The 13953-nt window shown below is 34.5% G+C and overlaps 1 protein-coding gene across 3 annotated transcripts in view; it reads left to right on the forward strand.

The window, feature by feature from the left end:
* UCHL3 (ubiquitin C-terminal hydrolase L3) overlaps positions 1 to 13953 on the forward strand; it is a 53734-nt gene that overhangs the window by 26468 nt on the left and 13313 nt on the right. For 2 of the 3 annotated variants that reach the window (XM_045978376.1, XM_045978375.1), the window contains one exon: positions 10868 to 11059. The exons of the other annotated variant lie outside the window; for it this stretch is intronic. In XM_045978376.1, coding sequence (XP_045834332.1) covers positions 10868 to 11059 — 192 coding nt within the window. The remainder of the gene's footprint in view (positions 1 to 10867; positions 11060 to 13953) is intronic. 3 annotated transcript variants of the gene reach the window in all.

Consider the following 13953-nt stretch of genomic DNA (forward strand, 5'->3'; position numbering starts at 1 on the left):
GGAAATAACTATGAAATTTGATTGTGATCAAGTACATATTTTATCAACAGGTCGATAAAAGGAATCATGATTTCTAATGATCATATAATGAGAAGCTAAAATTATTTTTAGAAGTTGAATTTCATTTATTTTTTCAGTATTTTATTCCACTTTCTACCCTGTGAAGAGAAGGAGATACTGTGCTCAGGTCATGGTCTCAGGGTCCTGGGATCAAGCCCCGCATCGGGCTCTCTGCTCGGCGGGGAGCCTGCTTCCTCCTCTCTCTCTCTGCCTGCCTGTCTGCCTACTTGTGATCTTTCTGTCAAATAAATAAATAAAATCTTTAAAAAAAAAAAAAAACAGAGTACACATTGTTATCTACTAGACAAGCACAGATATAGGTTTTAAAGCCAGAAAATTCTCGCTGTGAGGTGACTGGGGATGCTTGGAGTTAGGCATCATTTTGGGTGCTGCAGTGTCAATTGAGGAAGTTTCTTTGTAACTCTTCAGTGTCATTTATGGGTGAATAAAAATAGAAATTGAGGTGCTTAGTAGCTTCCAAATATTCTCATCATCTTAATTCTCACTGCTTTCGACAGTATATTTGCCATCTTATTTTAATGATTAGTTTAGTTATACTGTAATAATCCTCTAAATTCCTTAAGATCTATATATGTTACCCCATTTTATTGGTGGGAAATCTGAGAAATTACTTGTTCAGGGTCACGTAGGTAGTAAGTAACCATGCTCTGAAGGCAACAGAATGTGTACGTAAATCAAAATCCTAACACAAAAAAGAAGAAAGGGAGGATTTTAAATTTTAAATATTTATTTTTGTCCTAAAAGCAAACTTAAAGTATATTTAAACTTAAAAAATATTTTTTTATTTAAATTCAATTAATTAACATATAGTGTATTATTTGTTTCAGAGGTAGAGTTTAGTGATTCATCAGTTTTAAACACTCAGTGCTTATTATATCATGTGCCCTCCTAATGTCCATCACCAAATGACCCCATTCCCCACCGGCAACCCTGGAGGTTTGTCTCCCTCTCTGATTTCTTCTTTTGCTTTTCCCTCCTTTCTCCTTTGTTCCTCTGTCTTATTTCTTAAATTCCACATGTGAGTGAAACCATATGATAATTGTCTTTCTCTAATTGACTTATTTCTACTGCCAATTAATACAAATATGTAATGCATTATAACTGTCCAGAGTTGGCCGAATACTTTATTCCTTGTTACCCCTATATCTAAGTTAGCTCTTAGTAGATATTTCTTTATATTAAACATAAAATCTCACCCATAAACCAAGACAGTCTTTTGATTATCATATTATGTATATTTCAGAAAACAGTAATTATTTTAAGTATCTACCAGCTAATGATTCCTTCATGTTCAGAAAATTACATGGTTATAATGATATTTTTCTTAATAACAGGATGCCCATTAAAATGAGAAGATGTTTTGGGCGTAAGCCAAAATCTACTTAGTTTATTTTAGCATTTTAGAATAATTCAGATTTGAGCACTTAAATAACCTACCAAACCTTGATTTCTTAATAGACAAGTTCTTTTAGGCATACCCTCTGCCCCCTTTTTAAAAAATGTCTCTATCATTTCTTTTTAGCCTTTATAGTATTTCTAATTCCTTGGTTAATGTTAAACAGTTTAAAGAATAGTCTTCATTTTTCCTACACACAGAGACAGGTGTTAGTTGAAAGAAGGTAATTTTCCTTTTTAAAGGGACACACACTCTCCACCTTTTTATTAAAGGTTTAGATCATTTCTTTTTGGTCTTCATGGTATTTCTATTTTTTAATTGTTATTAAACAGTTTAAGGAGCAGTTGACTCATTTTCTCATATACAAGGTAACATGCATGTTACCTGTGAAGGAAAGTAATTTGGCTTTGTAGGACCCAGGAATTTTGGTTCTGGGGTTTTCCTTTGTTTTTTTTGTTTTTTTTTTCTGAACTAGTTATAAGTTTTGGAAAACAAATTCTTGAATTGTGTTTGGAAAATACAGATAAAGATAGTAGTAGATTTCCCTCTCTGCATCAGATAAATTAGTTGACAGTTGATGGGTAAGTGGCTTTGTATGTAATGAAAACATTGAATTTAGAGCCAGGAGTCATGTGTTCTGCCTCTGGCTTTGGCAGTCACTAGTTGAATGCTTTCGGCAAGCCAATTAAGTCCTTCTGCTTCTGAATATTAAAAAATCCGAACATTGTCATGATAAACTCACTCTCTGTATTTTATTATATTATTTTGGTGTTTTATTTTTAACTCTGAGGATTTAAGTCAGAATGAGAATGCTTAAAAATCTCTTAAGATGAATGTTTATACCTAATTCTAATTTATTAAATTCCTAAGAGTTTTGTAAAGAGCAAAACATTTACTCTGCTTTTAAAATGCCTGGGGTTCTGAAAAGTCTATTCTAGATGTTTCCAAACATCATGTAGTAAAGAGATAGATTTATAGTATACGTGAAGTGTTCTATATATAGGCACATTATACAGTTGCATTACCCACACAGCAGAGGGGATGCAGGTTCAATGTTAAAGTCCTGGCAAATGTTGATGTTTTTAGTAATTTTAGTGAAATACGTAATTTTTAGCAATTTTGGATTCCTCTACCAGAACTGAAAAACTGAGGGAATGAGCTCCGTATTATGACTCTTTGAAAGATTCAAGAATAAATTATACATATTTGATCTTTTCCAATTAGTATGGAAGACAAATGAAAAATTGGATATTTAGTCTCAAGATTCAGTTTACAGATTATATTTTCATATCTTGAAAGGAAGCCTATCTTGGCTTCTTAAGCATTTGTGTTGACAGTTAATATGAAATTTAAAAGTTGGTGTAATTCTTTGTAATTCTACGAAGAAAGCCTAGGAGTTTTAAGAATCCGTAATTGCATGTCAAAGGTATTTCATCTCTTGAAATGATATCACTTGACAGCCTTTTCCTGAATTATATAAATTTTTATTAGAATTGAAAATATATATGATGTATACTGTTATGTCTAAATTATGAATTAGATTATTAGAGAAAATATGTATATATTGTATTCATTTAGCATTAGGTAGAAATAAATATGACTAGACTAAACATTTAGAATTAATGCTTCTAACGTTTAACATCTTAACATGTTCACTTATTTATTAAAAATAATAGTAAACTGGCACTAGGACTATAAAATAGTAACAGCTTTCCTGCCTAAGACCTTTACAAGGTGGTTAAAAGTGGCTCAGTGGGTTAAGCCGCTGCCTTCGGCTCAGGTCATGATCTCAGGGTCCTGGGATCGAGTCCCGCATCGGGCTCTCTGCTCAGCAGGGAGCCTGCTTCCCTCTCTCTCTCTCTGCCTGCCTCTCTATCTACTTGTGATCTCTCTCTGTCAAATAAATAAATAAAATCTTTAAAAAAAAAAAAAAATAGTCATAATATAGTATTGTTCCGTCCTATTTTTTATGTTCTACAACATAAAAACATAGCCAGATATAGACACACACACATATAAATTTAAAGTGTGGAACTCATTCAGCACGGTGTACTTTTTTCATTCTTTTCTCCTATATAAGTTTACATTGGAAGATGTGATGAGTAAAAAAGGCTAAAATCACCTATAGATAATCTGATAGAGCTTGGACAACAATTGTATCTTCATTTTTAAATAGAAATGATCATAATTTTTCCGTTATAGGGTTATTGTGAGGATCTATGTCATCTATAGTTTAGAACATCTGGCATATAACGATAGTCACACAATGTTAGCTATTACTATTATTGATTGGTGACCATATTAAAGATACTTGTGTGAACATATTTATAGCATAGTCTATAAATGTAGTCTATAAATGTAGAAACTAGAAACAACCTAAATATACAATTTATATATATATGTATACATATACATATATATATATTTATGGTTCATCTGTTTAACCATATTTAAAAAATAATATCTCGCCTTGGAAAAATGATATAGATACATACTTATTGGGGTGGATAGATGCCCAAAATTATATGGATAGTGAAAAAAGCAGCATGAAGAGTATGATCCCTTTTTGTAAAGAGAAAAAAAAAAACCAAAATGCTAAAAAATTTTAACAAATTGCTAAAGGCCAAGTATAGACTAGTATGAAATTATAAAATTGCTGTAAGGGGCCCCAAAAGGGAAGCTCTCATTCACTCCACAAACCTCACTGGTACTTATAAGATAGACTAAGGACAAGACTAGAGAGAGACTTAAGGTACAAACCTGAGGAAGGGAGCAGTTTCTATTTTGGCTTAAGGCTCCAAGCCTTGGTTCTTCTCCCCTACAGAATAAAACCTAAAGATGCTAGGACAAAACACCTTCTTTGGGTAAGGGAATAGATAAAACAACATTTTAGGGAAGGGGCAGAAAACAACGAGAGAAATAGTCGAAGGAGGAAAGTCTAGTTCTTGATATCAGGGATAGACGGCCTAGCTATAATGGTAGAAGCAATGGCTAAACCAGAACAATAAAGAATATCTCTACCTTCCCACCATTAAAGACCAGTAAGCACCAATAAACAAGTGTCAAAAGTGTGTGAGTGAGTCAAGAACAAGGAGAGAGACCTCTGAGCCCATGCTCTGAGAAAAAGCCTAAAGCTGTGGGTGGAACAAGAACACTGAAAAAGAAAGCATCCAACAGCCTAGCTGCTACCCTAAGCACAAGGTAATGCTAGACGAATTTTAAGCTGGTAAGTTGCTGAGGTTAACCGTAGCACAATAAAACAAAAAACAGCTCAATTCCTGACTAGACTGATTCAATTCCACACACTAAAGGTGTAGCAGAAGAGGTATGCCCATTCTCAGGCATAAAAAGTATTTACCTCAGTCTGCTCTTACACAGGGTGTATAACTTTTAACCAAAAATTACAAGACAAAGAAGAAACAAGAAAAACAACAGTACATTGTTATTAGACAAACCAGTCAATAGAATCAGAGTCGGATATGATCCAAATATTGGACCTGTCAGATGTAGTTTGAAAGAACTGTAAATAATATGTTAAAGACTCGTGAGAACAAAGTGGACATGTACTAACAAAGAGGGAATATCAGCAGAGAGTTGGAAACTATAAGAATCAAATGGAAATGTTAGTAATGAAAAATATGGTACCAGAAATGAAGAATTCCTTTCATGGGTCCACCAACCAGTAGACTTCACAAAATTGAGGGGAGAATCAGTAAATGTCTCTGGAAACTATAAGAATCAAATGGAAATGTTAGTAATGAAAAATATGGTACCAGAGATGAAGAATTCCTTTCATGGGTCCACCAACCAGTAGACTTCACAAAATTGAGGGGAGAATCAGTAAATGTGAAGACACATCATACTCATACTGGACCGCAAAAGTAAAATATACTGCTGGTGGTAGGGTGTACCCAGGGCATCTTAAGAGTTGTAGGGCATTTCAAATGATCTAATACATGTAAAGAAAATCCTAGAAGGAAAGAAGAGGCGGGGGTGAGATGGGGACATGGGACAGAAAAAATATTTCAAGATCTAATGGCTGCTTTTCAAAGAATAATTAAAGACCTCAGATCACAGCTTCAAGAATCTCAAAGAGCACTAGGTAGGATAATACCTCTATCCTCTGAAAACCAAACACACATATAAACTGAGGTATATAATACTCAAACTACTGTAAACAAAAGATAAGTAGAAAATGTTCAAGGTAGCCAGAAGAAAAAGATAGGTTAGATACAGAGGAACAAAGATAAGAATTACAGCAGGCTTCTCATGAGAAATTATGCAAGCCAGAACACCATGGAATGATATTTTTAAAGTGTTGAAAGAATTAAAACAAAAATATCTTTCAAAACTAAAGGACACATTGAAACAACCCAAAACAATTCATTAGCAGCTTACCTGTACTACAATTTGGAGCTACAGAAAAAATTGAGGAGGGCTGGAAATGGAACAAGGGAAGGTAAATGTAAAATAAATTTTGTTCTTTTAAAAAATTGCTTTAGGGCGCCTGGGTGGCTCAGTGGGTTAAGCCGCTGCCTTCGGCTCAGGTCATGATCTCAGGGTCCTGGGATCGAGTCCCGCATCGGGCTCTCTGCTAGGCAGGGAGCCTGCTTCCCTCTCTCTTTCTCTGCCTGCCTCTCTGTCTACTTGTGATCTCTCTCTGTCAAATAAACAAATAAAATCTAAAAAAAAAAAAAATTGCTTTAGAAGATAATTAATTATTTAAATATAAAGTAGTAGCCATGTATTATAAATTTATAGCATACATTAAAATATATGGCATTAGCACAAAGGATGGGAGAAAGAATTCAGAAAACTGACATAAGGCTTTTAGATGACATATGGTGTAATATTATTTGAAGGTGCACCGTGATGAAAGAAACATATTTTAAACCCAAGGACAATTACCGAAAAGATAGAAATATAAACAATAAGACAATAGTACATATAAAATGGAGTCATAGAAATAATCCAAAAAAAGGCAAAGAAAGAACAAAGAACAGATGGTGAAAGTAGGGAGCTGGCAAGATGATAGGTTTTAAGTCAGCCATATCAATGAATAAATGAAATTAATAAAATATAAATGGTCGGGGCGCCTGGGTGGCTCAGTGGTTAAGCCGCTGCCTTCGGCTCAGGTCATGATCTCAGGATCCTGGGATCCAGCCCTGCATCGGGCTCTATGCTCAGCAGGGAGCCTGCTTCCTTCCCCTCTATCTGCCTGCCTCTCTGCCTACTTGTGATCTCTCTCTGTCAAATAAATTAAAAAAAAAAAAATATATATATATATATATATATAAATGGTCTTAATGTAAACCCATCAATTGAAAGAAAGATTATAACTGGTAAAAAAGCAAGACTCAATTATATGTGTCCACAAGAAAGTCACTTTAAATGTAAAGACTTGGAAAGCTTAAAATTAAAATAATGGGAAAAGATATACAATGCAAAGTGGATCAAAAGAAAGCTGGAATAATATTGAAATTAGATGATGTAGACTTCAGAACCAGGAATATTTAACAGTGATAAAGGACATTCTAAGGATAAAGAGATCAATTCACCAATAAGACATAAAGTATGTGTATGTAGCTGAAAATAGAACCTCTAAATATATGAGGCAAACACTGAGAAAACTGAAGGAAGAAATAAACAAATGCAGAGTATTTGGATATTTCGGCAGTCTCCTCAGTCATCAGTAGAACAAGTAGACCCAGAAAATTAGTAAGACCTTAACATAGAAGACCTTCACAATGTTACTAAACAACTTGGCCCTATTAACATTTATGAATATTCCATCCCAAAACAGCTTAATATACAGTCTTTTCAAATACACATGGAATGTGCACCAGGATACACCATACCCCAGATCAGGAAATTAACAATTTTCTTAAAAAGTTGAAATCATACAAAGAATGCTTTCTAGATTAATGAAATTAAATTAGAAATCAGCAACGAAAAATATCTGACAAATTCCCAAATATTTAGAAGTGAAACAATATACTTTTAAATAGTTCATGGGTCAAAGAGGAAGTCACAAAGGAAATTAGGAAACATCTTAAATTGAATAAGATTTTAAAAAAAATCAAAATATACAGGTTTCAGGTATAGCGGGAACTGGAACTCTTTAACATTAAGTGCTTATGGAAGAGAAAAAAACAGGAGTTACAGAAAAATCAATAGCACTAAATGCTTACAGTAGAAAAGGCAAGGATTCAAGATAAATTCATAGTATTAAACGCTTATAGTAGAAAAGAAAAGATCTTTTCAAGTCAGTAATCTAACATTTTATCTTAACGTAGTAAAAGAAGAGCAAATTAAACCCAAGTCAAACAGAAGGAAGAAATAATAAAGATAAAAAGCAGAAATCCATGAAGTTCATTATTATACTAAAGATCCTGGCAGGAAAGCAAGAAGAAGAAAGGTCATATGGGTTAGAAAGGAAGAAATAAGTGTCTGCATTCATAGCATGATTTTTTTATGTAGAAAATTATTTATTTAAAAATGGGGGATAGGGGCGCCTGGGTGGCTCAGTGGATTAGGCCGCTGCCTTCGGCTCAGGTCATGATCTCAGGGTCCTGGGATCGAGCCCCACATCAGGCTCTCTGCTCCGTGGGGAGCCTGCTTCCTCCTCTCTCTCTGCCTGCCTCTCTGCCTACTTGTGATCTCTCTCTGTCAAATAAATAAAAAAAATAAAAAAAAAATAAAATAAAAAAATAAAAATGGGGGATAGAGACTGTTGAAATGTTAATGTTATAAAGGACAAGGAAAGACTTGGAAATATTCCAAGTTAAAGGATACTGAAAAGACAGGACAAGTAAATTCAGTGTGCCTGTTCCTAGGTCACGAGGGAAAATGCTCTAAAAGAAATGAATAGGTCAACTAACAAATTAAAATATGGGCAGACTAGACAAGATATTACAGCAATCTAAAATCTGAAGGTGGTAACTACACTGCTGTTATGTAAGAGAATTCTCTTAGTCTATAGGAAATACCTTAGGGGTAAAGGACCATGATATATGTAACTTACCCTAAACCCCCAAATGGTTCAGGAAAAAAATTACATAGAAAGAGAGCATAAATGCTAGAGGGCAAAGCGAATGGGGGCTAGGATGTCGTGGGCAGAGTCCAGTGCTTCCTGTGCTATTTTTGTTTTTGCAACTTTATAAACTTGATTTTTTTTAAAAAAGTTCTTAAAAGGTTTTTCAAAAATGACAAAAGAAGAAGGCCATTACAGTTGAAGGGAAACTGCTTTTCTCCCAGTAGGAAATTGTAAGGGATTAGGTAAGGTCTGCCTATAGGAAAGAAAATGTTTGCTTGCTTTTTGCTATAAAACATGATTCCGCAAACTCAATGTTCCTCTCCTGGAATGCAGCTCTCCTTGTGTGCAGCCATCCATCTAGGCCCTCTGTGTCGCCCTCCCGTGAGCGTGAGCGCATGCAGACCTGTAGATGATCGTGCTCCTGGCTGTGCTAGAAGTCAAGTCCCTTTTCTCTGACCCAGGCATCCCAAGTCTTCTTCCAGCATCCCTGGAAAAGTAACAGGCCAGCTCTTTTGATTGAAGGGGTAAAATCAAATCCTAGACCCGGCGGTCTAGTTCTGTGAATATGTCTTCCTTGTCCCGATTTTCTGTTCTTTTTCTGACACTGAATCTTGGCCAGGAATTCCTTTCCCATTTCACCCCCCCCCCCCAAACCTTCCACATTCTTTCGGTATTCACCTTCCAGTTCTACTTCTAGCTTAGTAATCTCTCCTTCTTGCTCAGAAGATTGTTGTTTTGTTCCCCTGCTCATTAGTCATCTCTCCTTCCCTTTCTTTCTTTCCTCCATTTCTTTTCTCTTTTCACCCATTTTTCTTCTTTTTCCCATTCTCTCCTTCCCTTTCTCCTATTTTAATGAAATCAGATTGAATATGTCAAACTTCTGATTAGACTGTGTCTGTGGGAGCAGACCATTTACTCCTGTATAGAGCCAAGAGGATTATTTATGTATTTCTGGTTGACTGGTTCTTATTAAGAGCCACTAGTTTTTTAAACCCTTATCACAGTGATAGCTTTATTTTACGTTACTGTACTGTTTCCATAGATTGAAAATACTAAGAAGGATCACAGAATTTTCAGGGTTGAAAGAGTCCTAGAAATCATTCGGGGAAAAACCCTTCATTTTCCTAAAGAGAATAAGTCATGCTTAGTGATCATTATTGCTTCCCAAGGACTCATATCACTATTCTTATTGCTGCTTCTCACTATGGTTATAAATGATTATAATTTTTTCACACTGCTTTAAACTTTTATTTCATGTATTGGTAATATTTATTGGAGGTAGCAATCATAAAATTATCATTTGGATTACCATTAGTAAGTTACTTACTGTAAGCACGTGCATTTTGTGCAAAACTGTTAGGCCAGATTCAACCTTTGTGGTGTAATTATGTTTGAAAGCATGATTCTCCAAATATCTAATTTTAAGAGGATTGTACCTCTCCTCATTAGAATCTGGTCTATTAAGTTAGTTGTAAAATCTTTCCCATGGAAAATGAGGGTACACATCAAGGTGATTCTACACAATGGATTCTAGATTTCCTGTATCCGAAACAATCAGATTTCCTGTATCCGAATCCTAACCCTGCCACTTGCTAGTGTAATGGCCTGGGTTATATTATTTAACCTCTGTGTGTTCTGATTCCTCATTTGTAAAATGGGAATATGGTACCTATCTCATGGATTGCTGGGAAATTAAATGAACTGATAGTGTAAAGTGCTTAAAAGAGTGCCCAGGACAAAATAAATGGTACATATTTTAAGAAACACTATTGATTAGTGAAAGATGGCTAATAGGCTATGATAGTTTCCATTTAACTTGTCAGTGTAAGTAAGAGAATACTTAAATGCAGGTTATCAGCTTCAGAGGATTGCTCTACTCCTCTTTATATTTTAAAGGTTTTTTTTCCCCGTTAGAGCTTATTCCCACTGAAGAATTCTTTTCATCACTGCCTATCACCCTATTGTTTTCTTCTACACAGTATTCTTTGTGTTTTGTATGTGTTATATGTTGTGTGTTCTGTGTGTGTGTTCTGTTTTTTAAACAATTTGTTGTGATAATTCCATTATTAGTGGCTTTTAAATAATTCCATGAGACTGTGCTACACAAATGAGAGTAGGTAAATATATTAGATGTATCCTTACAGAAGCTATGGCATATAACCTTATACCTTAGTTATATATTTCCACTTTATCCAGTTTTAACCAACATTCATATATGATCCTTTTCTAGATTATGGTTGATTAAAAGTACTAGACCATATAAAGACAAGTATGACCATACGTTGCTTTTAAGAAAAAAAATGATCGCCCAGTAACGTGGTCTAAGTAAAATGTTCTCTTTTTTAATTATGTAGTCCTCCTCGCCATCCTCATCACAGCCTCATTCTAGCCACTGCAGAACGAAGGCCTCATCATTGTGTCACCATGCATCCCTGCCCTGGGTCAAACGTAACCATGTAGGCCCTGCAAAAGCTACCAGTCCATCTCTCCGTCTTCGTCGCTGGCGACCCTTCTTACGCCTACCATCTATGGGTCTCCATTCTGTTGTAAGTGTAGTCAATCTTCCATCTCTTCTTCCAGTGACAAGGATAGTTCATTTTTTTCCTTACACTTCTTCAGTCTTCAAAGTGCTTTTCTCTTGGTTCACTCAACCATTAGCTTTTTCTCCCCCAATAAGATTGCAAGCATACCTCTATGCTTTGCAGTCCAGCTTGCCTTTCACCAGTGCCTCGGGGAACATTCATCTTCCCACTCCATATCCCACCAGCATTAGGATGCCTGCCTTTTGATGAATACTGATCGACATTCATGACAATGTTTAAGTTCCTGTCTGTTGTTAAAGTGAATATGTATTCTCTTAACCTTCATCTCTCTGATTTCATTTAGTTGACCCAAGTCAACAAATGCTGTGTACCTTCTGCGTTCTTTGCCATCTCTTTATTTTTTTCATGTTTCTAAACATGACTATAGTCTTTTGTCATGCTCTGGGGTCACTTTACTTACTCTATCCTTAACCTAATCCTTCATGGTGTAGGGTGTTTCATCTAAGCTATTTTATTCCCTGAGGTGTCTCAGGTACTTGGTTTAATCTTGATCCAATCTTCCCTACCTATTCAGTTTCTAAAGATCTTTTTCCAAGTAGGAGGTGAAGATTTTCTCCTTGAGAATTGCTTCCCACAAATTTTATGATTTCTCCTTCTTAGGTTGATAATATTAAAAACTATTAAAAAGTACATTTGTTCTTAAAATCTTGCCAATTATCTTAAATGTTGAGGTTGATGATGGAATTCTAATAAGTCTCATGATTGAAATAAATTGTAGGGTTAGGCAACTCCAGCTCTTTTCTTTCTGATGTTTTAGATTGTTAATAGCAATGACTGTGGTTTGGCAGAGTCTACCTAGAAATGCTGTGTTTGAAAGATTTGATGTATGCTATCCATTTATAAGAAACTTGATGCTTCTGGAAATCCTAACTTTTGAAGCCAGAGGAAGTCTGATACCTCGTACATTCAATGCTAAAAAAATTAAAAGGTGTCAAACATTCTTTCTTTCCCTTTATTTACTCTTCCAGAGCTAGACTCAAACTGAAGTAGTCTTGACATGTTTCCTTAAATATTTGTTTCTACCAAATGTCAGTATGGTCATCAAAATAGCCTTTCATTTATGCTGAGTATCAGTCAATAAACTGCTATCTATTTCATTTTCCTCATTGGATCACAACATGCATTTGCCATTTTTATTCACTTATCGATTTAATATTTGTTGCTTCCCTACTGTGCCATACACTGTTTGGCATAATAGGAGATAAAAGGTGAATTGATCAGAGTAAAATCCCAATTTTGTAAATTCTATTTTGGGCAAAATTGATTCTAAATATGATTGATTCCTTAGTACTTTTAAAATATTCTAAATATAAGTGAACATATCATAAAATTGGTGTTTCCAGTTTTATATGATTTTACATAATTTTGATCTTTGCTCTCCATATTAATTCTGTTGCTTTATAGCTTCATAAGTATTTTCGTAGCATAGCATGGATTCTAAACTACCCCACCTGAGTTTGAAACCAGATTCTATCACTTACTAGCTGTTAAACTGTTTTCTTGAGAATAAATGAGTATATTACCTGTCTCATAGAGTTTATATGATGATGAGTTGGTCAGTACTTTGAAGGCACTTAAAACAGTGCCAGTGCCTACAAGTATAAATTAAATTTAAAATGTTATTTTCAACAATTTGAAATTTATATTTAGTATTTAATTTATTTCTAATTGATTTGTTATATTATTTTTAGTTGTCAGAGATAATAATACATGTATTGTATTAGGGACCTTTGTAAAAAAAAAAAAATTATATAAAATAAGCATAGGCATCATGATCCAGTCTATAGCTTCTGGATTCTGCCTTCTTGGTCATGTTTTGAAATGGAAGACTTTGACTTAATTGATCTTGTATGAAGTGGAACAATTTTGAAGCAGTTGGATAATTGCAGATTTCAGACTCTCCGACTAATGAATTTGATCAAAGGGAAAGGCTCACAATAGGTACCAAGGTTCTGTGGAAGGCTTAGAAGTTTTGAGCTTTACTTACCTTTTATAATAATAGTTTGAAAGTTTTTCATGCCCTCTTTAGAGCTGTATATTTTTAGTATGCACTGTTGAATAAAAGGTATAATGACTCACCATTATGAGTCACTAGCGTTAGTGATTTCTTATATTTGTGATAATGTAGTATTAATATTGCATCGTTACATAATGCTTTTATAGCACTTGACAATTTACAAAATACTTTCATACATTTCATTTAAACTTTAAAACAGATTTAAAAACCTAGTGTACACAGGGTCTGATATATATTCAGGTCTCTGACCCCACTTATACTCCTTTTTCCTCTAGCATGGTTGTATTTACTAACAAAATATGAAAAATAGAAGCTATAAGATGTATTTTTTTTTAAGAAGAGATGGTGTTAAAATAGTTTATTATTTTTGAAAGTTAAAATACTTGATATCCTTTTGGAGAATTGTCTTAAATTGAGTAAATGAGTAATGAGTAAAACAGAACTCTTTTTTAGTTGGGTAAAAAATAATTTCTAGTATTTTTTTGTACAGATTGAATTTATAGTTTGTAGAATTGCCTAGGTTTAGCCTTGAAAAATTGGATTCTCTTCTGGTCATTAGTAAAATAAGGATATTGGATTTGAGTGATCAGTAATATTTTTTGATTCTCTGACCAGGAGAGTAAGGGAACTCATTATCACTATCTTTAAATATTTGAAGAAATGCCATGTTCAAGAGGGATTAGGCTTTTTCTAAGATAATGGAAAACACTGGGAGACATGTATTAGCCTCAGTATGAAGGATAACTCCAGCAAAACTGTCCAAAGATGGAATGGACTGCCTCAGAACCTGGTGGCAGTCTCCTGTTCTCCTAGGGGCCAC

This window comes from Meles meles, chromosome 14 (genome assembly GCF_922984935.1).
Source record: "Meles meles chromosome 14, mMelMel3.1 paternal haplotype, whole genome shotgun sequence".
NCBI classification, from domain to species: Eukaryota; Metazoa; Chordata; class Mammalia; order Carnivora; family Mustelidae; genus Meles; species Meles meles.